A 27,624-nucleotide genomic window follows, 5' to 3' on the forward strand; every position below is an offset into this window, starting at 1 on the left:
GTCATTAAAGGGGCGGCCAACAGTGAGCAGACATTTTCTTTCTCAAGCTGTCATTTTTCCCCAGCTCCTATGCCATATTTGGACGTGTGTAAAAGCTCTCTTTTTCATGTGACAATGACTAAAACTTCTCTCTGTCTCCCCTCCCCTCCCCTCCCCTCCCCTCCCCTCCCCTCCCCTCCCCTCCCCTCCCCTCCCCTACCTCCCTCCCTCCCTCAGTGTCGAGAGGCCCTGACCACGCGTCAGAAGCTGATAACCCAGGACTACAAGGTTAGCTACTCTCTGACCAAGGCCTGTAAGGCTGACCTCAGGAAGCACCGCTGTAACCTGGACACCAACATGCCCCGCGCTAGAGAGGCACGACTATCATATCTGCTACTATGCCTGGAGTCTGCTGTACACAGGGGTGGGTGGAGGAGAGAGAGTGTGTGTGTGTACATGTGTATGAGAGGTTATAAATGCTATACATTAACTGTTGAATGTGTATACATGTGTATGAGGGGTGATAAATGCCATACATTAACTGTTGAATGTGTATACATGTGTATGAGGGGTGATAAATGCCATACATTAACTGTTGAATGTGTATACATGTGAATGAGGGGTGATAAATGCCATACATTAACTGTTGAATGTGTATACATGTGTATGAGGGGTGATAAATGCCATACATTAACTGTTGAATGTGTATACATGTGTATGAGGGGTGATAAATGCCATACATTAACTGTTGAATGTGTATACATGTGTATGAGGGGTGATAAATGCCAAATTCAGTTCCTAACAGCTGCTTTAATGTAATTCACTCCACATTATAATAGCCACTGTACTAACAGGACCCCTGGGGGTTATAATTCACTCCACATTATAATAGCCACTGTACTAACAGGACCCCTGGGGGTTATAATTCACTCCACATTATAATAGCCACTGTACTAACAGGACCCCTGGGGGTTATAATTCACTCCACATTATAATAGCCACTGTACTAACAGGACCCCTGGGGGTTATAATTCACTCCACATTATAATAGCCACTGTACTAACAGGACCCCTGGGGGTTATAATTCACTCCACATTATAATAGCCACTGTACTAACAGGACCCCTGGGGGTTATAATTCACTCCACATTATAATAGCCACTGTACTAACAGGACCCCTGGGGGTTATAATTCACTCCACATTATAATAGCCACTGTACTAACAGGACCCCTGGGGGTTATAATTCACTCCACATTATAATAGCCACTGTACTAACAGGACCCCTGGGGGTTATAATTCACTCCACATTATAATAGCCACTGTACTAACAGGACCCCTGGGGGTTATAATTCACTCCACATTATAATAGCCACTGTACTAACAGGACCCCTGGGGGTTATAATTCACTCCACATTATAATAGCCACTGTACTAACAGGACCCCTGGGGGTTATAATTCACTCCACATTATAATAGCCACTGTACTAACAGGACCCCTGGGGGTTATAATTCACTCCACATTATAATAGCCACTGTACTAACAGGACCCCTGGGGGTTATAAAGCCTGTATAGAAACACACAAACCACATCTCGTTGTTCAGTGGGTCAAATATATCTAGCTATGTTAAGACTCCAAGAACGAGAACGATTTAAAATGTGTTTTAATTCTGATTGAATGTTGCTTTATGTTTCTGCTTTATAGCTTAAGTTAACATGAAGGAAATGACAGGTCACTGACCTTTAACCTAATGAATGCGGACCCAATCAACAATAAGTTGGGTGGTTAATGTGTTTGTATTCAGGCATTATAACCCCCCACCTTGACAGATGGTAAACAGTGCAGGGTCCTGTTTGTGCAGGGTCCTGTTTGTGCAGGGTCCTGTTATATTGTGGAGTGGATTCCATTAACGAAGCTGTTAGGAACTGAATGAATCAGACGTTCACGCTTCCTATTGTTATAATGTTCCCTCAATGTTTTCGTCACCATCCACATTTCAGGTCTGCTCAAATGTGAACGTTGTGAAAATGCTGTGCAACTTCCAGCGCGTGTTTACTGTGAACACTGAGGCTGTACCTGCTTTCAGTTACAGTTTTACTGTGAACACTGAGGCTGTACCCACTAAGTTACAGTTTTACTGTGAACACTGAGGCTGTACCCTCTTTCAGTTACAGTTTTACTGTGAACACTGAGGCTGTACCTGCTTTAAGTTACAGTTTTACTGTGAACACTGAGGCTGTACCCTCTTTCAGTTACAGTTTTACTGTGAACACTGAGGCTGTACCTGCTTTCAGTTACAGTTTTACTGTGAACACTGAGGCTGTACCCTCTTTCAGTTACAGTTTTACTGTGAACACTGAGGCTGTACCTGCTTTCAGTTACAGTTTTACTGTGAACACTGAGGCTGTACCCTCTTTCAGTTACAGTTTTACTGTGAACACTGAGGCTGTACCCACTAAGTTACAGTTTTACTGTGAACACTGAGGCTGTACCCACTAAGTTACAGTTTTACTGTGAACACTGAGGCTGTACCCACTAAGTTACAGTTTTACTGTGAACACTGAGGCTGTACCCACTAAGTTACAGTTTTACTGTGAACACTGAGGCTGTACCCTCTTTAAGTTACAGTTTTACTGTGAACACTGAGGCTGTACCCACTAAGTTACAGTTTTACTGTGAACACTGAGGCTGTACCCTCTTTAAGTTACAGTTTTACTGTGAACACTGAGGCTGTACCTGCTTTAAGTTAGTTTTACTGTGAACACTGAGGCTGTACAGTTTTACTGTGAACACTGAGGCTGTACCTACTTTATGTTACAGTTTTACTGTGAACACTGAGGCTGTACCTGCTTTCAGTTACAGTTTTAACAGTGGCCAAGTAGGCTACTGTGTCTATTTGATCATAATATAGGCCACTCCTGCATTGTCGTGGCTGTGTGCTTAGTGTTGTTGTCGTCCTGTTAGACTGGGGGCGAAGGTTCACCTTCTGAGGTCCTGAGCTCTCTGGAGCAGGTTTTCATCAGGACCTCTCAGTACTTTACTCCGTTCATCTTTCCCTCCATCCTGACTCGTCTCCCAGTCCCTGCTGCTGAAAAACATCCCCACAGCATGATGCTGCCACCACCATGCTTCACCGAAGGGATGGTGCCAGGTTTCCTCCAGATGTTACGCTTGGCAGTCAGGCCAAAGATTTCAATCTTGGTTTCATCAGAGCAGAGAATCTGGTTTCTCGGTCTGAAAGCCCTTTAGGTCCCTTTTGGCTCCAAGTGGGCTGTCATGTGGCTTCTGTCTGGCCACTCTACTGTAAAGGCCTGATTGGTGGAATGCTGCAGAGATGGTTGTCCTTCTGGAAGGTTCTACCATCTCAACAGAGGTGTTCTTGGTCACCTCCCTGACCAAGGCCCTTCACTGGGCAGCCAGCTCTAGGAAGAGTCTTGGTGGTTCCAAACTTCTTCAATTTATGAATGATGGAGGCCACTGTGTCCTTGGGAACCTTCAATGCTGCAGAAATGTTTTGGTACCCTTCCCCAGATCTGTGCCTCGACACATTCCTGTCTCGGAGCTCTAGGGACAATTCCTTCGACCTTATGGCTTGGATTTTGCTCTGACATGCACTGTCAACTGTGGGACCTTTATATAGACAGGTGTGTGCCATTCCAAATCAGGTCCAATCAGTTGAATTTACCACAGGTAGAGTCCAATCAAGTTGTAGAAACATCTCAAGGATGATAAATGGAAACAGGATGCACCTGAGCTCAATTTAATCTCATAGCAAAGGGTCTGAATACTTATGTCAAAAGGTATTTCTGTTTTTTAATTTCTAAAAATCCGTTTTCTCTTTGTCATTATGGGGTTTTATGTGTAGATTGATGGGGGAAAAAATACTTTTTAGAAAAAGTCTCACATAAAATGTGGAAAACGTGGGTCTGAATACTTTCTGAATGCCTCTCTAACCGATCTCTCTCCCCAGGTCTCCTCAGGATGCTGGTCTGAATGCCTCTCAACCCTATCCCCTCCTCTCTCCCCAGGTCTCCAGGATGCTGGTCTGAATGCCTCTCAACCTTGTCTCCTCAGGATGCTGGTCTGAATGCCTCTCAACCCTATCCCCTCCTCTCTCCCCAGGTCTCCAGGATGCTGGTCTGAATGCCTCTCTAACCTATCCCCTCCTCTCTCCCCAGGTCTCCCCAGGATGCTGGTCTGAATGCCTCTCTAACCTATCCCCTCCTCTCTCTCCAGGTCTCCCCAGGATGCTGGTCTGAATGCCTCTCTAACCTATCCCCTCCTCTCTCCCCAGGTCTCCCCAGGATGCTGGTCTGAATGCCTCTCTAACCTATCCCCTCCTCTCTCCCCAGCTCTCCTCAGGATGCTGGTCTGAATGCCTCTCAACCCTATCCCCTCCTCTCACCCCAGGTCTCCCCAGGATGCTGGTCTGAATGCCTCTCTAACCTATCCCCTCCTCTCTCCCCAGGTCGTACAGTGTCTGAGGACTGCCAGGGGGAGATGTTGGAGTACCGTAGGATGCTGATAGAGGATTTCTCTCTGAGTCCAGAAATAGTGCTCCACTGTAGAGGGGAGATCGAGACCCACTGCTCCGGACTCCACAGGAAAGGACGTACCCTCCACTGTCTAATGAGGGTGGGCCGGGGGGACAAGGGAAGCACAGTGGATGGACTCTGTCAGAGCGCGGTGAGACGATGCACGCTGGCGACACCACGCACGCTGGCGACACATTGCATACTGGCGACACATTGCATACTGGCGACACCACGCACGCTGGCGACACATTGCATACTGGCGACACCACGCACGCTGACGACACCACATACACTGGCGACCCATTGCATACTGGCGACACCACGCACGCTGACGACACATTGCATACTGGCGACCCCACGCACGCTGACGACAGTGCCTTCAGAAAGTATTCACACCCCTGGACTTTTTCAACATTTTGTTGTGTTACAACCTAACATGGATTAAGTTGAGATGTCATTGGCCTACACACAATACCTTATAGTGGAATGGTGTTTTTTTTTCTCTTCAAATTAATAAAAAATGAAGATTTTACCATCAAAGGTGACTGTAAAACAGTTAGTGTTTAGTGGCTGTGATAGGAGAAAACTGAGGATGGATCAACAACCTTGTAGTTACTCCACAATACTAACCTACATGACAGAGTGAAAAGGAGGAAGCCTGTACAGAATAAAAATATTCCAAAACATGTTTGTAACAAGGTGCTAAAGTAATACTGCAAGAAATGAACACTTTGTAGTCAGGACAAAAAGTTATGTTTGGGGCAAATCCAATAAAACACATTACTCAGTAACACTACATATTTTCAAGCATAGTGGTGGCTGCATCATGTTATGGGTATGCTTGTCATCGTTAAGGACCGGGGAGTTTTTCAGGAATGGAATGGAGCTATTAGCACAGGCAAAATCCTAAAGGAAAACCTGGTTTAGTCCGCTTTCCAACAGACACTGGGAGATGAATTCACCTTTTCAGCAGGAAAATAACCTAAAACACAAGGACACATCTACACTGGAGTTGCTTACCAAGAAGACCGTGAATGTTCCTGAGTGGCCCGAGTTACAGTTTTAACTTAAATTTACTTGAAAATCTATGGCAAGACCTGAAAAGGTTTGTCTAGTAATGATCAACAACCAATTTGACGGAGCTTGAAGAATTTAGAAAATAATAATGGGCAAATGTTGGACATTCCAGGTGTGGAAATCTCTTAGACCCAGAACTGCACTCAGCTGTATTCGCTGCTAAAGGTGCTTGACTCACGAGTGTGAATACGGATGTAAAGTATTGACTCAGGGGTGTGAATACGGATGTAAAGTATTGACTCAGGGGTGTGAATACAGATGTAAAGTATTGACTCAGGGGTGTGAATACGGATGTAAAGTATTGACTCGGGTGTGAATACGGATGTAAAGTATTGACTCAGGGGTGTGAATACGGATGTAAAGTATTGACTCAGGCGTGTGAATACGGATGTAAAGTATTGACTCAGAGGTGTGAATACTGATGTAAATGAGAGATTTCTGTTTCAAATGTACTATATATTTGCTAACTAAAAACATGTTTTTATGGAGTATTGTGTGTAGATGGGTGAGAACCCCAAAATCTATTTAACCCATTTTGGATTCGGGCTGTAACAACAAAATGTAGAATAAGTCAAGGGGTATGAATACTGGACACAGACACACAGACACACACACACACACACACACACACACACACAGACAAACACACACACGCACACAGACAAACACACACACAGACAAACACACACACAGACAAACACACACACACACACACACACACAGACAAACACACACACAGACAAACACACACACGCACACAGACACATGTGCAAATGGCATGAGCAGGCTCAACTCTTGTCTGGTTTCTAAAGACCTGTATTTGCTGTTCCCACTGACTAGAATGTGGAGATGAGGCTGATGGGGCTGTATGTGTTTTCATACACTGGAGATGAGGCTGATGAGGCTGATGGGGCTGTATGTGTGTTCATACACTGGAGATGGGGCTGATGGGGCTGATGGGGCTGATGGGGCTGTATGTGTTTTCATACACTGGAGATGAGGCTGATGGGGCTGATGAGGCTGATGGGGCTGATGAGGCTGATGGGGCTGATGGGGCTGATGGGGCTGTATGTGTTTTCATACACTGGAGATGAGGCTGATGGGGCTGTATGTGTTTTCATACACTGGAGATGGGGCTGATGGGGCTGATGAGGCTGATGGGGCTGATGGGGCTGATGGGGCTGATGGGGCTGATGAGGCTGATGGGGCTGATGGGGCTGATGGGGCTGATGAGGCTGATGGGGCTGATGAGGCTGATGGGGCTGATGGGGCTGATGGGGCTGATGGGGCTGATGGGGCTGATGAGGCTGATGGGGCTGATGGGGCTGTATGTGTTTTCATACACTGGAGATGGGGCTGATGGGGCTGTATGTGTTTTCATACACTGGAGATGAGGCTGATGGGGCTGATGGGGCTGATGAGGCTGATGGGGCTGATGGGGCTGATGGGGCTGTATGTGTTTTCATACACTGGAGATGGGGCTGATGGGGCTGTATGTGTTTTCATACACTGGAGATGAGGCTGATGGGGCTGATGGGGCTGATGGGGCTGTATGTGTTTTCATACACTGGAGATGGGGCTGATGGGGCTGATGAGGCTGTATGTGTTTTCATACACTGGAGATGAGGCTGATGGGGCTGATGAGGCTGTATGTGTTTTCATACACTGGAGATGAGGCTGATGGGGCTGATGGGGCTGATGGGGCTGATGGGGCTGTATGTGTTTTCATACACTGGAGATGGGGCTGATGGGGCTGTATGTGTTTTCATATACTGGAGATGGGGCTGATGGGGCTGTATGTGTTTTCATACACTGGAGATGGGGCTGATGGGGCTGTATGTGTTTTCATACACTGGAGATGGGGCTGATGGGGCTGATGAGGCTGATGGGGCTGATGAGGCTGATGGGGCTGATGAGGCTGATGGGGTTGATGAGGCTGATGGGGCTGTATGTGTTTTCATACACTGGAGATGGGGCTGATGAGGCTGATGAGGCTGATGGGGCTGTATGTGTTTTCATACACTGGAGATGAGGCTGATGGGGCTGATGGGGCTGATGGGGCTGATGAGGCTGTATGTGTTTTCATACACTGGAGATGAGGCTGATGGGGCTGATGGGGCTGATGGGGCTGTATGTGTTTTCATATACTGGAGATGGGGCTGATGGGGCTGTATGTGTTTTCATACACTGGAGATGGGGCTGATGGGGCTGTATGTGTTTTCATACACTGGAGATGAGGCTGATGGGGCTGATGGGGCTGATGGGGCTGATGGGGCTGTATGTGTTTTCATACACTGGAGATGAGGCTGATGAGGCTGTATGTGTTTTCATACACTGGAGATGGGGCTGATGGGGCTGATGAGGCTGATGAGGCTGATGGGGCTGATGAGGCTGATGAGGCTGATGAGGCTGTATGTGTTTTCATACACTGGAGATGGGGCTGATGAGGCTGATGGGGCTGTATGTGTTTTCATACACTGGAGATGGGGCTGATGAGGCTGATGGGGCTGTATGTGTTTTCATACACTGGAGATGGGGCTGATGAGGCTGATGGGGCTGATGAGGCTGTATGTGTTTTCATACACTGGAGATGAGGCTGATGGGGCTGATGGGGCTGATGAGGCTGTATGTGTTTTCATATACTGGAGATGAGGCTGATGAGGCTGATGGGGCTGATGAGGCTGATGGGGCTGATGGGGCTGATGAGGCTGATGGGGCTGATGAGGCTGATGGGGCTGATGGGGCTGATGGGGCTGTATGTGTTTTCATACACTGGAGATGGGGCTGATGGGGCTGTATGTGTTTTCATACACTGGAGATGAGGCTGATGGGGCTGATGGGGCTGATGAGGCTGATGGGGCTGATGGGGCTGATGGGGCTGTATGTGTTTTCATACACTGGAGATGAGGCTGATGGGGCTGATGAGGCTGATGGGGCTGATGAGGCTGATGAGGCTGATGGGGCTGATGGGGCTGTATGTGTTTTCATACACTGGAGATGGGGCTGATGGGGCTGTATGTGTTTTCATACACTGGAGATGAGGCTGATGGGGCTGATGGGGCTGATGAGGCTGATGAGGCTGATGGGGCTGATGAGGCTGTATGTGTTTTCATACACTGGAGATGGGGCTGATGGGGCTGTATGTGTTTTCATACACTGGAGATGAGGCTGATGGGGCTGATGGGGCTGATGAGGCTGATGAGGCTGATGGGGCTGATGAGGCTGTATGTGTTTTCATACACTGGAGATGGGGCTGATGGGGCTGTATGTGTTTTCATACACTGGAGATGGGGCTGATGGGGCTGTATGTGTTTTCATACACTGGAGATGGGGCTGATGAGGCTGATGGGGCTGATGAGGCTGATGGGGCTGATGGGGCTGATGAGGCTGATGGGGCTGATGGGGCTGTATGTGTTTTCATACACTGGAGATGGGGCTGATGGGGCTGATGAGGCTGTATGTGTTTTCATACACTGGAGATGAGGCTGATGGGGCTGATGGGGCTGATGAGGCTGATGGGGCTGATGGGGCTGTATGTGTTTTCATACACTGGAGATGGGGCTGATGGGGCTGTATGTGTTTTCATACACTGGAGATGAGGCTGATGAGGCTGTATGTGTTTTCATACACTGGAGATGGGGCTGATTGGGCTGATGGGGCTGTATGTGTTTTCATACACTGGAGATGGGGCTGATGGGGCTGATGGGGCTGTATGTGTTTTCATACACTGGAGATGAGGCTGATGGGGCTGATGGGGCTGATGAGGCTGATGAGGCTGATGAGGCTGTATGTGTTTTCATACACTGGAGATGAGGCTGATGGGGCTGATGGGGCTGATGGGGCTGTATGTGTTTTCATACACTGGAGATGGGGCTGATGGGGCTGATGAGGCTGTATGTGTTTTCATACACTGGAGATGAGGCTGATGGGGCTGATGAGGCTGATGGGGCTGATGGGGCTGATGAGGCTGTATGTGTTTTCATACACTGGAGATGAGGCTGATGGGGCTGATGGGGCTGATGGGGCTGTATGTGTTTTCATATACTGGAGATGAGGCTGATGGGGCTGATGGGGCTGATGAGGCTGTATGTGTTTTCATACACTGGAGATGGGGCTGATGGGGCTGATGAGGCTGATGGGGCTGATGAGGCTGATGAGGCTGATGGGGCTGATGGGGCTGATGAGGCTGATGGGGCTGTATGTGTTTTCATACACTGGAGATGAGGCTGATGGGGCTGATGGGGCTGTATGTGTTTTCATATACTGGAGATGGGGCTGATGGGGCTGATGAGGCTGATGGGGCTGATGGGGCTGTATGTGTTTTCATACACTGGAGATGGGGCTGATGGGGCTGTATGTGTTTTCATATACTGGAGATGGGGCTGATGGGGCTGATGAGGCTGATGGGGCTGATGGGGCTGTATGTGTTTTCATACACTGGAGATGGGGCTGATGGGGCTGTATGTGTTTTCATACACTGGAAATGGGGCTGATGGGGCTGATGAGGCTGATGGGGCTGATGAGGCTGATGAGGCTGTATGTGTTTTCATACACTGGAGATGGGGCTGATGAGGCTGATGGGGCTGTATGTGTTTTCATACACTGGAGATGAGGCTGATGGGGCTGATGAGGCTGATGGGGCTGATGAGGCTGTATGTGTTTTCATACACTGGAGATGAGGCTGATGGGGCTGATGGGGCTGATGAGGCTGATGGGGCTGATGAGGCTGATGAGGCTGATGGGGCTGATGGGGCTGATGGGGCTGTATGTGTTTTCATACACTGGAGATGGGGCTGATGGGGCTGTATGTGTTTTCATACACTGGAGATGAGGCTGATGAGGCTGTATGTGTTTTCATACACTGGAGATGAGGCTGATGGGGCTGATGGGGCTGATGAGGCTGATGAGGCTGATGGGGCTGATGAGGCTGTATGTGTTTTCATACACTGGAGATGGGGCTGATGGGGCTGTATGTGTTTTCATACACTGGAGATGGGGCTGATGGGGCTGTATGTGTTTTCATACACTGGAGATGGGGCTGATGAGGCTGATGGGGCTGATGAGGCTGATGGGGCTGATGAGGCTGATGGGGCTGATGGGGCTGATGAGGCTGATGGGGCTGATGGGGCTGTATGTGTTTTCATACACTGGAGATGGGGCTGATGGGGGTGATGAGGCTGTATGTGTTTTCATACACTGGAGATGAGGCTGATGGGGCTGATGGGGCTGATGAGGCTGATGGGGCTGATGGGGCTGATGGGGCTGTATGTGTTTTCATACACTGGAGATGGGGCTGATGGGGCTGTATGTGTTTTCATACACTGGAGATGAGGCTGATGAGGCTGTATGTGTTTTCATACACTGGAGATGAGGCTGATGGGGCTGATGGGGCTGTATGTGTTTTCATATACTGGAGATGGGGCTGATGGGGCTGATGAGGCTGATGGGGCTGATGGGGCTGTATGTGTTTTCATACACTGGAGATGAGGCTGATGGGGCTGATGGGGCTGTATGTGTTTTCATATACTGGAGATGGGGCTGATGGGGCTGATGAGGCTGATGGGGCTGATGGGGCTGTATGTGTTTTCATACACTGGAGATGGGGCTGATGGGGCTGTATGTGTTTTCATATACTGGAGATGGGGCTGATGGGGCTGATGAGGCTGATGGGGCTGATGGGGCTGTATGTGTTTTCATACACTGGAGATGGGGCTGATGGGGCTGTATGTGTTTTCATACACTGGAGATGGGGCTGATGGGGCTGTATGTGTTTTCATACACTGGAGATGGGGCTGATGGGGCTGTATGTGTTTTCATACACTGGAGATGGGGCTGATGGGGCTGATGAGGCTGATGGGGCTGATGAGGCTGATGAGGCTGATGAGGCTGTATGTGTTTTCATACACTGGAGATGGGGCTGATGAGGCTGATGGGGCTGTATGTGTTTTCATACACTGGAGATGAGGCTGATGGGGCTGATGAGGCTGATGGGGCTGATGAGGCTGATGGGGCTGATGAGGCTGTATGTGTTTTCATACACTGGAGATGAGGCTGATGGGGCTGATGGGGCTGATGAGGCTGATGGGGCTGATGAGGCTGATGAGGCTGATGGGGCTGATGGGGCTGATGGGGCTGTATGTGTTTTCATACACTGGAGATGGGGCTGATGGGGCTGTATGTGTTTTCATACACTGGAGATGAGGCTGATGAGGCTGTATGTGTTTTCATACACTGGAGATGAGGCTGATGGGGCTGATGGGGCTGATGAGGCTGATGAGGCTGATGGGGCTGATGAGGCTGTATGTGTTTTCATATTCTGGAGATGGGGCTGATGGGGCTGTATGTGTTTTCATACACTGGAGATGGGGCTGATGGGGCTGTATGTGTTTTCATACACTGGAGATGGGGCTGATGAGGCTGATGGGGCTGATGAGGCTGATGGGGCTGATGGGGCTGATGAGGCTGATGGGGCTGATGGGGCTGTATGTGTTTTCATACACTGGAGATGGGGCTGATGGGGGTGATGAGGCTGTATGTGTTTTCATACACTGGAGATGAGGCTGATGGGGCTGATGGGGCTGATGAGGCTGATGGGGCTGATGGGGCTGTATGTGTTTTCATACACTGGAGATGGGGCTGATGGGGCTGTATGTGTTTTCATACACTGGAGATGAGGCTGATGAGGCTGTATGTGTTTTCATACACTGGAGATGGGGCTGATGGGGCTGATGGGGCTGATGGGGCTGTATGTGTTTTCATACACTGGAGATGAGGCTGATGGGGCTGATGGGGCTGATGGGGCTGTATGTGTTTTCATACACTGGAGATGAGGCTGATGGGGCTGATGGGGCTGATGAGGCTGATGAGGCTGTATGTGTTTTCATACACTGGAGATGAGGCTGATGGGGCTGATGGGGCTGATGGGGCTGTATGTGTTTTCATACACTGGAGATGGGGCTGATGGGGCTGATGAGGCTGTATGTGTTTTCATACACTGGAGATGAGGCTGATGGGGCTGATGAGGCTGATGGGGCTGATGGGGCTGATGAGGCTGTATGTGTTTTCATACACTGGAGATGAGGCTGATGGGGCTGATGGGGCTGATGGGTCTGATGGGGCTGTATGTGTTTTCATATACTGGAGATGAGGCTGATGGGGCTGATGGGGCTGATGGGGCTGATGAGGCTGTATGTGTTTTCATACACTGGAGATGGGGCTGATGGGGCTGATGAGGCTGATGGGGCTGATGAGGCTGATGAGGCTGATGAGGCTGATGGGGCTGATGGGGCTGATGAGGCTGATGAGGCTGATGGGGCTGTATGTGTTTTCATACACTGGAGATGAGGCTGATGGGGCTGATGGGGCTGTATGTGTTTTCATATACTGGAGATGGGGCTGATGGGGCTGATGAGGCTGATGGGGCTGATGGGGCTGTATGTGTTTTCATACACTGGAGATGGGGCTGATGGGGCTGTATGTGTTTTCATATACTGGAGATGGGGCTGATGGGGCTGATGAGGCTGATGGGGCTGATGGGGCTGTATGTGTTTTCATACACTGGAGATGGGGCTGATGGGGCTGTATGTGTTTTCATACACTGGAGATGGGGCTGATGGGGCTGTATGTGTTTTCATACACTGGAGATGGGGCTGATGGGGCTGTATGTGTTTTCATACACTGGAGATGGGGCTGATGGGGCTGATGAGGCTGATGGGGCTGATGAGGCTGATGAGGCTGATGAGGCTGATGAGGCTGTATGTGTTTTCATACACTGGAGATGGGGCTGATGAGGCTGATGGGGCTGTATGTGTTTTCATACACTGGAGATGAGGCTGATGGGGCTGATGAGGCTGATGGGGCTGATGAGGCTGATGGGGCTGATGAGGCTGTATGTGTTTTCATACACTGGAGATGAGGCTGATGGGGCTGATGGGGCTGATGAGGCTGATGGGGCTGATGAGGCTGATGGGGCTGATGAGGCTGTATGTGTTTTCATATACTGGAGATGAGGCTGATGGGGCTGATGGGGCTGTATGTGTTTTCATACACTGGAGATGAGGCTGATGGGGCTGATGAGGCTGATGAGGCTGATGGGGCTGATGAGGCTGATGGGGCTGATGGGGCTGTATGTGTTTTCATACACTGGAGATGAGGCTGATGGGGCTGATGGGGCTGATGAGGCTGATGGGGCTGATGGGGCTGTATGTGTTTTCATACACTGGAGATGGGGCTGATGGGGCTGATGAGGCTGTATGTGTTTTCATACACTGGAGATGAGGCTGATGGGGCTGATGAGGCTGATGAGGCTGATGGGGCTGATGAGGCTGATGGGGCTGATGGGGCTGTATGTGTTTTCATACACTGGAGATGAGGCTGATGGGGCTGATGGGGCTGATGAGGCTGATGGGGCTGATGGGGCTGTATGTGTTTTCATACACTGGAGATGGGGCTGATGGGGCTGATGAGGCTGTATGTGTTTTCATACACTGGAGATGAGGCTGATGGGGCTGATGAGGCTGATGAGGCTGATGGGGCTGATGAGGCTGATGGGGCTGATGGGGCTGTATGTGTTTTCATACACTGGAGATGAGGCTGATGGGGCTGATGGGGCTGATGAGGCTGATGGGGCTGATGGGGCTGTATGTGTTTTCATACACTGGAGATGGGGCTGATGGGGCTGATGAGGCTGTATGTGTTTTCATACACTGGAGATGGGGCTGATGGGGCTGATGAGGCTGATGGGGCTGATGGGGCTGATGGGGCTGTATGTGTTTTCATACACTGGAGATGGGGCTGATGGGGCTGTATGTGTTTTCATACACTGGAGATGGGGCTGATGGGGCTGTATGTGTTTTCATACACTGGAGATGAGGCTGATGAGGCTGTATGTGTTTTCATACACTGGAGATGAGGCTGATGGGGCTGATGAGGCTGATGAGGCTGATGAGGCTGATGAGGCTGATGGGGCTGATGAGGCTGATGGGGCTGTATGTGTTTTCATACACTGGAGATGAGGCTGATGGGGCTGATGGGGCTGATGAGGCTGATGGGGCTGTATGTGTTTTCATATACTGTAGATGGGGCTGATGGGGCTGATGGGGCTGATGGGGCTGTATGTGTTTTCATATACTGTAGATGGGGCTGATGGGGATGATGGGGCTGATGGGGCTGTATGTGTTTTCATATACTGTAGATGGGGCTGATGGGGCTGATGAGGCTGATGGGGCTGATGAGGCTGATGGGGCTGATGGGGCTGTATGTGTTTTCATACACTGGAGATGGGGCTGATGGGGCTGATGGGGCTGTATGTGTTTTCATATACTGGAGATGAGGCTGATGGGGCTGATGAGGCTGATGGGGCTGATGAGGCTGATGGGGCTGATGAGGCTGTATGTGTTTTCATATACTGTAGATGGGGCTGATGGGGCTGATGAGGCTGTATGTGTTTTCATACACTGGAGATGGGGCTGATGGGGCTGATGAGGCTGTATGTGTTTTCATACACTGGAGATGGGGCTGATGAGGCTGATGGGGCTGTATGTGTTTTCATACACTGCCTGAGCCCTTACAGTATACATCTAGTAGTATTGTTATTGTAAATAAAGTAGTGTTTTATTGTAAATTAGTGTTTTATTGTAAATAAAGTAGTATTGTTATTGTAAATCTAGTAGTATTGTTATTGTAGATCTAGTAGTATTGTTATTGTAAATCTAGTAGTATTGTTATTGTAAATCTAGTAGTATTGTTATTGTAAATCTAGTAGTATTGTTATTGTAAATCTAGTAGTATTGTTATTGTAGATCTAGTAGTATTGTTATTGTAGATCTAGTAGTATTGTTATTGTAAATCTAGTAGTATTGTTATTGTAAATCTAGTAGTATTGTTATTGTAAATCTAGTAGTATTGTCCCTCAGCTCCAGACCTTGATCCAGTCAGCTGATCCTGGATCAGACTACAGGATAGACCGGGCCCTGAACGAAGCTTGTGAGTCTGTTATACAGACGGCCTGCAAACACATCCGCAGCGGGGACCCCATGTGAGTACCATCACACACACACACACACACACACACACACACACACACACAGAAGAACAATCGCATGCACACACACATTTGTGAGTACTGTGATCTCAGATGCACGCAGACACAGACGCTGAGTAAATGCACACCTGTCTTTTCTACCTGTGATGGTTGGAGGCACCTCCAGCTGTGTCTTTCCTGCTGTGTCAGTCAGTTCAGAATAAAGGGGTTTATTACCAATCAGGAATATCACTGTTGTCTTTGTCTTGAACAACATGCCACTGGCAGGAATAGGCTCCCGAGTGGCGCAGCGGTCTAAGGCGCTGGATCTCAGTGCTAGAGGTGTGACTACAGACCCTGGTTTGATTCCAGGCTGTATCATTACCGGCCGTGATTGGGAGTCCCGTAGGGTGGCGCACAATTGGCCCAGTGAGAGAGAATTTACTTTTTACTCCATACCTGACACCGACAAGTACTCGTTAAATTTTGACATTCTGGCTATCCGCAAATGTTTGTTTTTTTAAAACAGAAAACCGTGCCGTATGGTTTGATTAATATAATGAATTTGAAATGGTTTGTACTTTTACTTTTGATACTTATTTTTAAAACCAAATACTTTTAGACTTTTACTCAAGTAGTATTTTACTGGGTGACTTTCACTTTTACTCAAGTAGTATTTTACTGGGTGACTTTCACTTTTACTCAAGTAGTATTTTAATGGGTGACTTTCACTTTTACTCAAGTAGTATTTTAATGGGTGACTTTCACTTTTACTCAAGTAGTATTTTAATGGGTGACTTTCACTTTTACTCAAGTAGTATTTTACTGGGTGACTTTTACTCAAGTAGTATTTTACTGGGTGACTCACTTTTACTCAAGTAGTATTTTACTGGGTGACTCACTTTTACTCAAGTAGTAGTTTACTGGGTGACTTACTCAAGTAGTAGTTTACTGGGTGACTTTTACTCAAGTAGTAGTTTACTGGGTGACTTTTACTCAAGTAGTATTTTACTGGGTGACTTTTACTCAAGTAGTAGTTTACTGGGTGACTTTTACTCAAGTAGTAGTTTACTGGGTGACTTTTACTCAAGTAGTAGTTTACTGGGTGACTTTTACTCAAGTAGTAGTTTACTGGGTGACTTTTACTCAAGTAGTAGTTTACTGGGTGACTTACTTTTACTCAAGTAGTAGTTTACTGGGTGACTTTCACTTTTACTCAAGTAGTATTTTACTGGGTGACTTTTACTCAAGTAGTAGTTTACTGGGTGACTTACTCAAGTAGTAGTTTACTGGGTGACTTTTACTCAAGTAGTAGTTTACTGGGTGACTTTTACTCAAGTAGTAGTTTACTGGGTGACTTTTAATCAAGTAGTAGTTTACTGGGTGACTTTTACTCAAGTAGTAGTTTACTGGGTGACTTTTACTTTTACTTGAGTCATTTTCTATTAAGGTACACTGCCGGTCAAAAGTTTGGGGTCATTTTGAAATGTCTTTGTTTTCCATGAAAACATACATGAAATTAGTTACAAAATGAATAGGAAATATAGTAAAGATGTTGACAAGGTTATAAATAATGATTTTTCATTTAAATAATAAACTTTGCTTTCGCCAAAGAATCCTCCATTTGCAGCAATTACAGCCTTGCAGACCTTTGGCATTCTAGTTGTCAATTTGTTGAGGTAATCAGAAGAGATTTCACCCCATGCTTCCTGAAGCACGTCTCACAAGTTGGATTGGCTTGATGGGCACTTCTTATGTACCATACGGTCAAGCTGCTCCCACAACAGCTCAATCGGGTTGAGATCTGTGACTCCATTATAGACAGAATACCAGCTGACTGCTTCTTCCCTAAATAGTTCTTGCATAGTTTGGAGCTGTGCTTTGGGTCATTGTCCTGTTGTAGGAGGAAATTGGCTCCAATTTTGCGCCGTCCACAGGGTCTGGCATGGTGTTGCAAAATGGAGTGATAGCCTTCCTTCTTCAAGATCCATTTTACCCTGTACAAATCTCCCACTTCACCACCACCAAAGCATCCCCAGACCATCACATTGCCTCCACCATGCTTGACAGATAGTTCACTCCTCCAGCATCTTTTCATTTTTTCTGCGTCTCACGAATGTTCTTTGTGATCCAAACACCTCAAACTTAGATTCATCTCTCCATAACACTTTTTTCCAATCTTACTCTGTCCAGTGTCTGTTATTTTGCCCATCTTAATCTTTTAATTTTATTGGCCAGTCTGAGATATGGCTTAGCGGAGGGTTTGGCCCAGCGGCGTCCGGGTTAGCGGAGGGTTTGGCCCAGCGGCGTCCGGGTTAGCGGAAGGTTTGGCCCAGCGGCGTCCGGGTTAGCGGAGGGTTTGGCCCAGCGGCGTCCGGGTTAGTGGAGGGTTTGGCCCAGCGGCGTCCGGGTTAGCGGGGGGTTTGGCCCAGCGGCGTCCGGGTTAGCGGGGGGTTTGGCCCAGCGGCGTCCGGGTTAGCGGGGGGGTTTGGCCCAGCGGCGTCCGGGTTAGCGGGGGGTTTGGCTGGCAGGGATGTCCTTTTCCCATCTCGCACTAGCGGCCCCTGTGGCGGGCCGGGCGCAGTGCACGCTGCTGACACGGTCGCCAGGTGTACGGTGTTTCCTCCGACACGTTGGTGCGGCTGGCTTCCGGGTTAAGTTGGCATTGTGTCAAAAAGAAATTTGGCTTGGTTGGGTTGTGTTTCGGGGGATGCATGGCTCTCGACCTTCGCCTCTCCCGAGTCCGTACGGTAATTGCAGTGATGGGACAAGACTGTAACTACCAATTGGAAACCACGAAATTGTCGAGAAAAAGGGGTAAAGGAAAAGATATATATGAAATAATGTTTGTAAAAAGCTGCATTTGACGTGTCGGGAGACAGAACCTCTAGTTCTGTGGCGACTTCATGGTGTCTCTTGGGATTTATTGTGACCTTTTTGATTGGTTGATAAAGTCTGCCATATTGTGTGTGTGTGTGTGTGTGTGTGTGTGTAGGATCCTGTCTTGCCTGATGGAGCACCTGTATACAGAGAAGATGGTGGAGGACTGTGAACGCAGACTACTGGAGCTACAGTACTTCATCTCTAGAGACTGGAAGTAAGTCAACCACGACCTCTGACCCCTGACTCTGAACGCAGACTACTGGAGCTGCAGTACTTCATCTCTCGAGACTGGAAGTAAGTCAACCATGACCTCTGACCCCTGACCCTTAACCCCTGACTGTGAACGCAGACTACTGGAGCTGTAGTACTTCATCTCTAGAGACTGGAAGTAAGTCAACCAGGACCTAACTCTCTACTGCCCCCTGGCGGTCAGACTGTCTAACTCTCTACTGCCCCCTGGCGGTCAGACTGTCTAAATCTCTACTGCCCCCTGGCTGTCAGAATGTCTAACTCTCTACTGCCCCCTGGCTGTCACACTGTCTAACTCTCTACAGCCCCCTGGCAGTCAGACTGTCTAACTCTCTCCTCCCTCTACCAGACTGGACCCCATTCTGTATAAGAAGTGCCAGGGTGACGCTGCCCGGCTGTGCCACACCCACGGCTGGAATGAGACCAGCGAGCTGATGCCACCTGGTGCAGTGTTCTCGTGTCTCTATCGCCATGCCTACCGCACCGAGGAGCAGGGACGACGGGTAAGAGATTCAGGAGTAGCGAAGATGGACTAGTTCCCATGGTTCCACATTACTACTATGGTAGAACACATGTTGTTGGAGATGGTGGTGAGGAAGAGGAGGGTGGTGGTGAGGAAGAGGAGGGTGGTGGTTGGTAATGACAGTGGTAGGTGGTGGTTGGTAATGACAGTGGTAGGTGGTGGTGGTTGGTAATGACAGTGGTAGGTGGTGGTGGTTGTTGTTGGTAATGACAGTGGTAGGTGGTTGGTAATGACAGTGGTAGGTGGTGATGGTTGGTAATGACAGTGGTAGGTGGTGGTAGGTGGTTGGTAATGACAGCGGTAGGTGGTTGGTAATGACAGCAGTAGGTGGTTGGTAATGACAGTGGTAGGTGGTGATGGTTGGTAATGACAGTGGTAGGTGGTGGTAGGTGGTTGGTAATGACAGCGGTAGGTGGTTGGTAATGACAGCAGTAGGTGGTTGGTAATGACAGCGGTAGGTGGTTGGTAATGACAGTGGTAGGTGGTTGGTAATGACAGTGGTAGGTGGTGGTGGTTGATAATGAGTGGTGGTGGTGGTTGGTAATGACAGTGGTAGGTGGTTGGTAATGACAGTGGTAGGTGGTGGTTGATAATGAGTGGTGGTGGTGGTTGGTAATGACAGTGGTAGGTGGTGGTAGGTGGTTGGTAATGACAGTGGTAGGTGGTGGTTGTTTTTGGTAATGACAGTGGTAGGTGGTTGGTAATGACAGTGGTAGGTGGTGGTGGTGGTTGGTAATGAGTGGTGGTGGTAGGTGGTAGGTAATGAGTGGTGGTGGTAGGTGGTAGGTAATGAGTGGTGGTGGTAGGTGGTTGGTAATGACAGTGGTAGGTGGTGGTGGTTGGTAATGAGTGGTGGTGGTGGTTGGTAATGACAGTGGTAGGTGGTAGTGGTTGTTGGTAATGACAGTGGTACAGTGCCTTGCGAAAGTATTCGGCCCCCTTGAACTTTGCGACCTTTTGCCACATTTCAGGCTTCAAACATAAAGATATAAAACTGTCTTTTTTTGTGAAGAATCAACAACAAGTGGGACACAATCATGAAGTGGAACGACATTTATTGGATATTTCAAACTTTTTTAACAAATCAAAAACTGAAAAATTGGGCATGCAAAATTATCCAGCCCCTTTACTTTCAGTGCAGCAAACTCTCCAGAAGTTCAGTGAGGATCTCTGAATGATCCAATGTTGACCTAAATGACTAATGATGATAAATACAATTCACCTGTGTGTAATCAAGTCTCCGTATAAATGCACCTGCACTGTGATAGTCTCAGAGGTCCGTTAAAAGCGCAGAGAGCATCATGAAGAACAACGAACACACCAGGCAGGTCCGAGATACTGTTGTGAAGAAGTTTAAAGCCGGATTTGGATACAAAAAGATTTCCCAAGCTTTAAACATCCCAAGGGGCACTGTGCAAGCGATAATATTGAAATGGAAGGAGTATCAGACCACTGCAAATCTACCAAGACCTGGCCGTCCCTCTAAACTTTCAGCTCATACAAGGAGAAGACTGATCAGAGATGCAGCCAAGAGGCCCATGATCACTCTGGATGAACTGCAGAGATCTACAGCTGAGGTGGGAGACTCTGTCCATAGGACAACAATCAGTCGTATATTGCACAAATCTGGCCTTTATGGAAGAGTGGCAAGAAGAAAGCCATTTCTTAAAGATATCCATAAAATGTGTCGTTTAAAGTTTGCCACAAGCCACCTGGGAGACACACCAAACATGTGGAAGAAGGTGCTCTGGTCAGATGAAACCAAAATTGAACTTTTTGGCAACAATGCAAAACGTTATGTTTGGCGTAAAAGCAACACATCCCCACTGTCAAACATGGTGGTGGCAGCATCATGGTTTGGGCCTGCTTTTCTTCAGCAGGGACAGGGAAGATGGTTCAAATTGATGGGAAGATGGATGGAGCCAAATACAGGACCATTCTGGAAGAAAACCTGATGGAGTCTGCAAAAGACCTGAGACTGGGATGGAGATTTGTCTTCCAACAAGACAATGATCCAAAACATAAAGCAAAATCTAAAATGGAATGGTTCAAAAATAAACATATCCAGGTGTTAGAATGGCCAAGTCAAAGTCCAGACCTGAATTCAATCGAGAATCTGTGGAAAGAACTGAAAACTGCTGTTCACAAATGCTCTCCATCCAACCTCACTGAGCTCGAGCTGTTTTGCAAGGAGGAATGGGAAAACATTTCAGTCTCTCTATGTGCAAAACTGATAGAGACATACCCCAAGCGACTTACAGCTGTTATCGCAGCAAAAGGTGGCGCTACAAAGTATTAACTTAAGGGGGCTGAATAATTTTGCACGCAAAATTATTCAGTTTTTGATTTGTTAAAAAAGTTTGAAATATCCAATAAATGTCGTTACACTTCATGATTGTGTCCCACTTGTTGTTGATTCTTCACAAAAAAATACAGTTTTATATCTTTATGTTTGAAGCCTGAAATGTGTCAAAAGGTCGCAAAGTTCAAGGGGGCCGAATACTTTCGCAAGGCACTGTAGGTGGTGGTGGTTGGTAATGACAGTGGTAGGTGGTGGTGGTTGGTAATGACAGTGGTAGGTAGTGGTGGTTGGTAATGACAGTGGTAGGTGGTGGTGGTTGGTAATGACAGTGGTAGGTGGTGGTGGTTGGTAATGACAGTGGTTGGTGGTGGTGGTTGGTAATGACAGTGGTAGGTGGTGGTGGTGGTTGGTAATGACAGTGGTAGGTGATGGTGGTGGTTGGTAATGACAGTGGTAGGTGGTGGTGGTTGGTAATGACAGTGGGTGGTGGTGGTTGGTAATGACAGTGGTTGGTGGTGGTTGGTAATGACAGTGGTTGGTGGTGGTGGTTGGTAATGACAGTGGTTGGTGGTGGTGGTGGTTGGTAGTGGTGGTGGTTGGTAATGGCAGTGGGTGGTGGTGGTGGTTGGTAATGACAGTGGTAGGTGGTGGTGGTTGGTAATGACAGTGGTTGGTGGTGGTGGTTGGTAATGACAGTGGTAGGTGGTGGTGGTTGGTATTGACAGTGGTTGGTGGTGGTAATGACAGTGGTAGGTGGTGGTGGTTGGTAATGACAGTGGTAGGTGGTGGTGGTTGGTATTGACAGTGGTTGGTGGTGGTAATGACAGTGGTAGGTGGTGGTGGTTGGTAATGACAGTGGTAGGTGGTGGTGGTGGTAATGACAGTGGTAGGTGGTGGTGGTTGGTAATGACAGTGGTTGGTGGTGGTAATGACAGTGGTAGGTGGTGGTGGTGGTTGGTAATGACAGTGGTAGGTGGTGGTAATGACAGTGGTAGGTGGTGGTGGTTGGTATTGACAGTGGTTGGTGGTGGTAATGACAGTGGTAGGTGGTGGTGGTTGGTAATGACAGTAATTGTTATTAAAGCCCCGTTCCTTACTGTGGTGGTGGTAATGACAGTGGTTGGTGGTGGTAATGCCAGTGGTAGGTGGTGGTGGTTGGTAATGACAGTGGTAGGTGGTGGTGGTTGGTAATGACAGTAATTGTTATTAAAGCCCCGTTCCTTACTGTGCTGAATCTGATGGACATAAATGGCTACAATATTGTCTGACAAGATGATCATCCCATCTGATATCGTGCTGTTATACAAAATGACCTTCCACTGGTGTGTGTATATCACTAGTGTGTGTGTGTGTGTGTGTGTGTGTTCCCTGTGTGTGTGTTCCGTGTGTGTGTGTGTGTGTGTTCCCTGTGTGTGTATGTGTGTGTGTGTTCACTGTGTGTGTGTGTTCCCTGTGTGTGTTGTTTAGCTGTCTCGTGACTGTAAGGTAGAGGTACAGAGGATCCTCCACCAGAGGGCGCTAGATGTGAAACTAGACCCTGATCTCCAGAAGCGCTGTTTGACTGACCTGGGGAAGTGGTGTAGTGACAAGACTGGCACGGGTCAGGTAGGTAACACACACACACACACACACACTGTATGACTGACCTGGGGAAGTGGTGTAGTGACAAGACTGGCAAAGAACAGAGGAGGAACAGCAGCATGTGTTCACAGAGCAGAGGGGGGAAGAACAGAGGAGGAACAGCAGCATGTGTTCACAGAGCAGAGGGGGGAAGAACAGAGGAGGAACAGCAGCGTGTGTTCACAGAGCAGAGGGGGGAAGAACAGAGGAGGAACAGCAGCATGTGTTCACAGAGCAGAGGGGGGAAGAACAGAGGAGGAACAGCAGCATGTCTTCACAGAGCAGAGGGGGGAAGAACAGAGGAGGAACAGCAGCATGTGTACACAGAGCAGAGGGGGGAGGAACAGAGGAGGAACAGCAGCATGTGTTCACAGAGCAGAGGGGGGAAGAACAGAGGAGGAACAGCAGCATGTGTTCACAGAGCAGAGGGGGGAGAACAGGAGGAACAGCAGCATGTGTTCACAGAGCAGAGGGGGGAAGAACAGGAGGAACAGCAGCATGTGTACACAGAGCAGAGGGGGGAAGAACAGGAGGAACAGCAGCATGTCTTCACAGAGCAGAGGGGGGAAGAACAGAGGAGGAACAGCAGCATGTCTTCACAGAGCAGAGGGGGGGAGAACAGAGAAGGAACAGCAGCATGTCTTCACAGAGCAGAGGGGGGAAGAACAGAGGAGGAACAGCAGCATGTCTTCACAGAGCAGAGGGGGGAAGAAGAGAGGAGGAACAGCAGCATGTCTTCACAGAGCAGAGGGGGGAAGAAGAGAGGAGGAACAGCAGCATGTCTTCACAGAGCAGAGGGGGGGATGAACAGAGTTTTACAAACAACCTGTGACTGGCTCAACTGTTCTGGGGAACTACAGGAAGCTTCATCATTTCAAATAATGTGACCGGTGAGTGGATGGTGTGTGTGTGACGGCGGTGTGGTGATGGTGTGGTGACGGTGTGTGTGTGACGGCGTTGTGATGGTGTGTGTGACTGCGTTGAGATGGTGTGTGTGACAGTGAGTGTGACGGCGTTGTGATGGTGTGTGTGACGGCGTTGTGATGGTGTGTGTGACGGCATTGTGATGGTGTGTGTGACGGCGTTGTGATGGTGTGTGTGACGGCGTTGTGATGGTGTGTGTGACGGCGTTGTGATGGTGTGTGTGGTGTGTGTGGTGTGTGTGACGGCGTTGTGATGGTGTGTGTGACGGCGTTGTGATGGTGTGTGTGACGGCGTTGTGATGGTGTGTGTGACGGCGTTGTGATGGTGTGTGTGGTGTGTGTGACGGCATTGTGATGGTGTGTGTGACGGCGTTGTGATGGTGTGTGTGGTGTGTGTGACGGCGTTGTGATGGTGTGTGTGACGGCGTTGTGATGGTGTGTGTGGTGTGTGTGACGGCGTTGTGATGGTGTGTGTGACGGCGTTGTGATGGTGTGTGTGACGGCGTTGTGATGGTGTGTGTGTGTGACGGCGTTGTGATGGTGTGTGTGTTCTAGGAGTTGGAGTGTCTGCAGGACCACCTGGAAGACCTGCTGTCAGGGTGTGGAGAGGTGGTGGGCAACCTGACAGAGCTGCAGTCTGAGGTACCACTGTCTTCATGTTGGATGGACTGTGGCTCCAAAATTACCCTGATAAAGATGAGCAAAAAAGACTGGATAAAATAAATTATACAAATACTAAACTATATTATTACTATATTATACAGTATATGTTATATTAGTACTATATAATACTATAGTGTTAAAAAATACCTTATTTACATACGTTTTCAAACCCTTTGCTCTGAGACTCGATATTAAGCTCAGGTCATCCTGTTTCCATTTATCATCCTTGATGTTTCTACAACTTCATTGGAGTCTACCTGTGTTAAGTTCAATTGATTGGACATGATTTAGAAAGGCACACACCTGTCTATATGAGGTCCCACAGTTGACAGTGCATGTCAGAGCAAAAACCAAGCCATGAGGTCGACGGAATTGTCCATAGAGCTCCGAGACGACAGGATTGTGTCGAGGCACAGATCTGGGGAAGGGTACCAAAACATTTTTGAAGGTCCTCAAGAACACAGTGGCCTCCATCATTCTTAAATGGAAGAAGTTTGGAACCACCAAGACTCTTCCTAGAGCTGGCCGCCCGGCCAAACTGAGCAATCGGGGGAGAAGGTCCTTGGTCAGGGAGGTGACTAAGAACCCAATGGTCACTCTGACAGAGCTACAGAGTTCCTCTGTGGAGATTGGACAACCTTCCAGAAGGACAACTATCTCTGCAGCACTTCACCAATCAGGGCTTTATGGTAGTGACCTGATGGAAGCCACTCCTCAGTAAAAGGCACATGACAGCTCGCTTGGAGTTTGCCAGAAGGTACCTAAAGACTCTCAGACTATGACAAACAAGATTCTCTGGTCTGATGAAACCAAGATGGAACTCTTTGGCCTGAATGCCAAGCGTGGTGGTGGCAGCATCATGCTGTGGGGATGTTTTTCAGTGGCAGAGACTGTGAGACTAGTCAGGATCGAGGGAAAGATTAACTGAGCAAAGAGATCCTTGATGAAAACCCGCTCAGGACCTCAGACTGGGGCGAAGGTTCACCTTCCAACAGGACAACGACCCTAAGCACACAGCCAAGACAACGCAGGAGTGGCTTCGGGACATGTCTCTGAATGTCCTTGAGTGGCCCATCCAGAGCCCGGACTTGAATCCGATCCAACATCTCTGAAGAGACCTGAAAATAGCTGTGAGGCGTTGCTCCCCATCCAACCTGACAGATCTTGAGAGGATCTGCAGAGAGGAATGGGAGAAACCCCCAAATACAGGTGTGCCCAGCTTGTAGCATCATTCCCAAGAAGACTGGAGGCTGTAATTGCTGCTAAAGGTGATTCAACAAAGCACTGAGTAAAGGATCTGAATACATATGTGAATGTCATTTTTCAATTTTATAATTTGTAATACATTTGCTCAAATTTCTTAACCTGTTTGCTTTGTCATTATGGGGTATTGTGTGTAGATTGAGGCAGTCTTTATATTTTTGAATCCATTTTAGAATAAGGCTGTAAAGTAACAAACTGTGGAGAAAGTCAAGTGATCAGAAAACCTTCCTAATGCGCTGTACAACTCCGTATTGGTTATTTGTTTTATCCAGTCTCATCTTTATCAAGGGTGCCAACCATTCTGTATGTGTGATGTCTCTGTATATTACTGTCTCTGGCTGACATGGTCTCTCTGCTGTGACAGGACATTCATATTGAGGCCCTGCTGATCCGGGCCTGTCAGCCTGTCATCCAGTCTCACTGCCATGTAAGTTCCAACAAACAGCTTCAGCACTCAGCTCTCTCACTCTGCCTGACCTCAGAACAGCTTCAGAACTCAGCTCTCTCACTCTGCCTGACCTCAGAACAGCTTCAGCACTCAGCTCTCTCACTCTGCCTGACCTCAGAACAGCTTCAGAGCTCAGCTCTCTCACTCTGCCTGACCTCAGAACAGCTTCAGAACTCAGCTCTCTCACTCTGCCTGACCTCAGAACAGCTTCAGAGCTCAGCTCTCTCACTCTACCTGACCTCAGAACAGCTTCAGAACTCAGCTCTCTCACTCTACCTGACCTCAGAACAGCTTCAGAGCTCAGCTCTCTCACTCTACCTGACCTCAGAACAGCTTCAGAGCTCAGCTCTCTCACTCTGCCTGACCTCAGAACAGCTTCAGAGCTCAGCTCTCTCACTCTGCCTGACCTCAGAACAGCTTCAGCGCTCAGCTCTCTCACTCTGCCTGACCTCAGAACAGCTTCAGAACTCAGCTCTCTCATTCTGCCTCAGAACAGCTTCTCCTCTTTTGGCAAGTCTAAAAACAAGTTATCCCAACAGGGGATGTGATGGAGTGTCTGGTTCACAACAAACACATCTCTTTCCTCTCTCTCTCCTCCCTCTAGGATGTATCTGATAACCAGGTGGAGTGTCTGGTTCAGATCAAACACATCTCTTTCCTCTCTCTCTCCTCTCTCTAGGATGTATCTGATAACCAGGTGGATACAGGGGATGTGATGGAGTGTCTGGTTCAGAACAAACACCAGAAGGAGATGAACAGCAAGTGTACCGTGGGAGTGACACACTTCCAGCTGGTGGGTCACTGTCGCTATGACAACACGCACACTGACTCATGTACGCATGTACACACAGCTGGCGGGTTGCTGTCGCTATGACAACACGGACCAAGGAGCTGTTGACCTCACTATGACCCCCCCCGACTGAACTGAACGCCCTGACTCACACACTCACTATCTCTCTGAATGATCCACATAATCTCACACACACCACACACTCACTATCTCTCTGAATGATCCACATAATCTCACATACACCACACACTCACTATCTCTCTGAATAATCCACATAATCTAACACACCACACATTCATCCTTACCCCAGAGTAAGGGCACCTCCCATAGCTGGGCACCTCCCATAGGAT

The 27,624-nt window shown here is 48.4% G+C and overlaps 1 protein-coding gene across 1 annotated transcript in view; it reads left to right on the top strand.

The window, feature by feature from the left end:
- Positions 1-27,624, top strand: part of LOC109888287 (Golgi apparatus protein 1) — a 64,859-nt gene that overhangs the window by 16,144 nt on the left and 21,091 nt on the right. Inside the window, exons 7-15 of the mRNA XM_031821351.1 lie at positions 217-403; positions 4,446-4,663; positions 15,504-15,625; positions 18,606-18,707; positions 19,092-19,245; positions 23,035-23,172; positions 24,666-24,752; positions 26,401-26,463; positions 27,164-27,277. Of these exons, the coding sequence (XP_031677211.1) occupies positions 217-403; positions 4,446-4,663; positions 15,504-15,625; positions 18,606-18,707; positions 19,092-19,245; positions 23,035-23,172; positions 24,666-24,752; positions 26,401-26,463; positions 27,164-27,277 (1,185 nt within the window). The remainder of the gene's footprint in view (positions 1-216; positions 404-4,445; positions 4,664-15,503; positions 15,626-18,605; positions 18,708-19,091; positions 19,246-23,034; positions 23,173-24,665; positions 24,753-26,400; positions 26,464-27,163; positions 27,278-27,624) is intronic.

Source organism: Oncorhynchus kisutch, unplaced genomic scaffold (assembly GCF_002021735.2).
Source record: "Oncorhynchus kisutch isolate 150728-3 unplaced genomic scaffold, Okis_V2 scaffold3963, whole genome shotgun sequence".
NCBI classification, from domain to species: domain Eukaryota; kingdom Metazoa; phylum Chordata; class Actinopteri; order Salmoniformes; family Salmonidae; genus Oncorhynchus; species Oncorhynchus kisutch.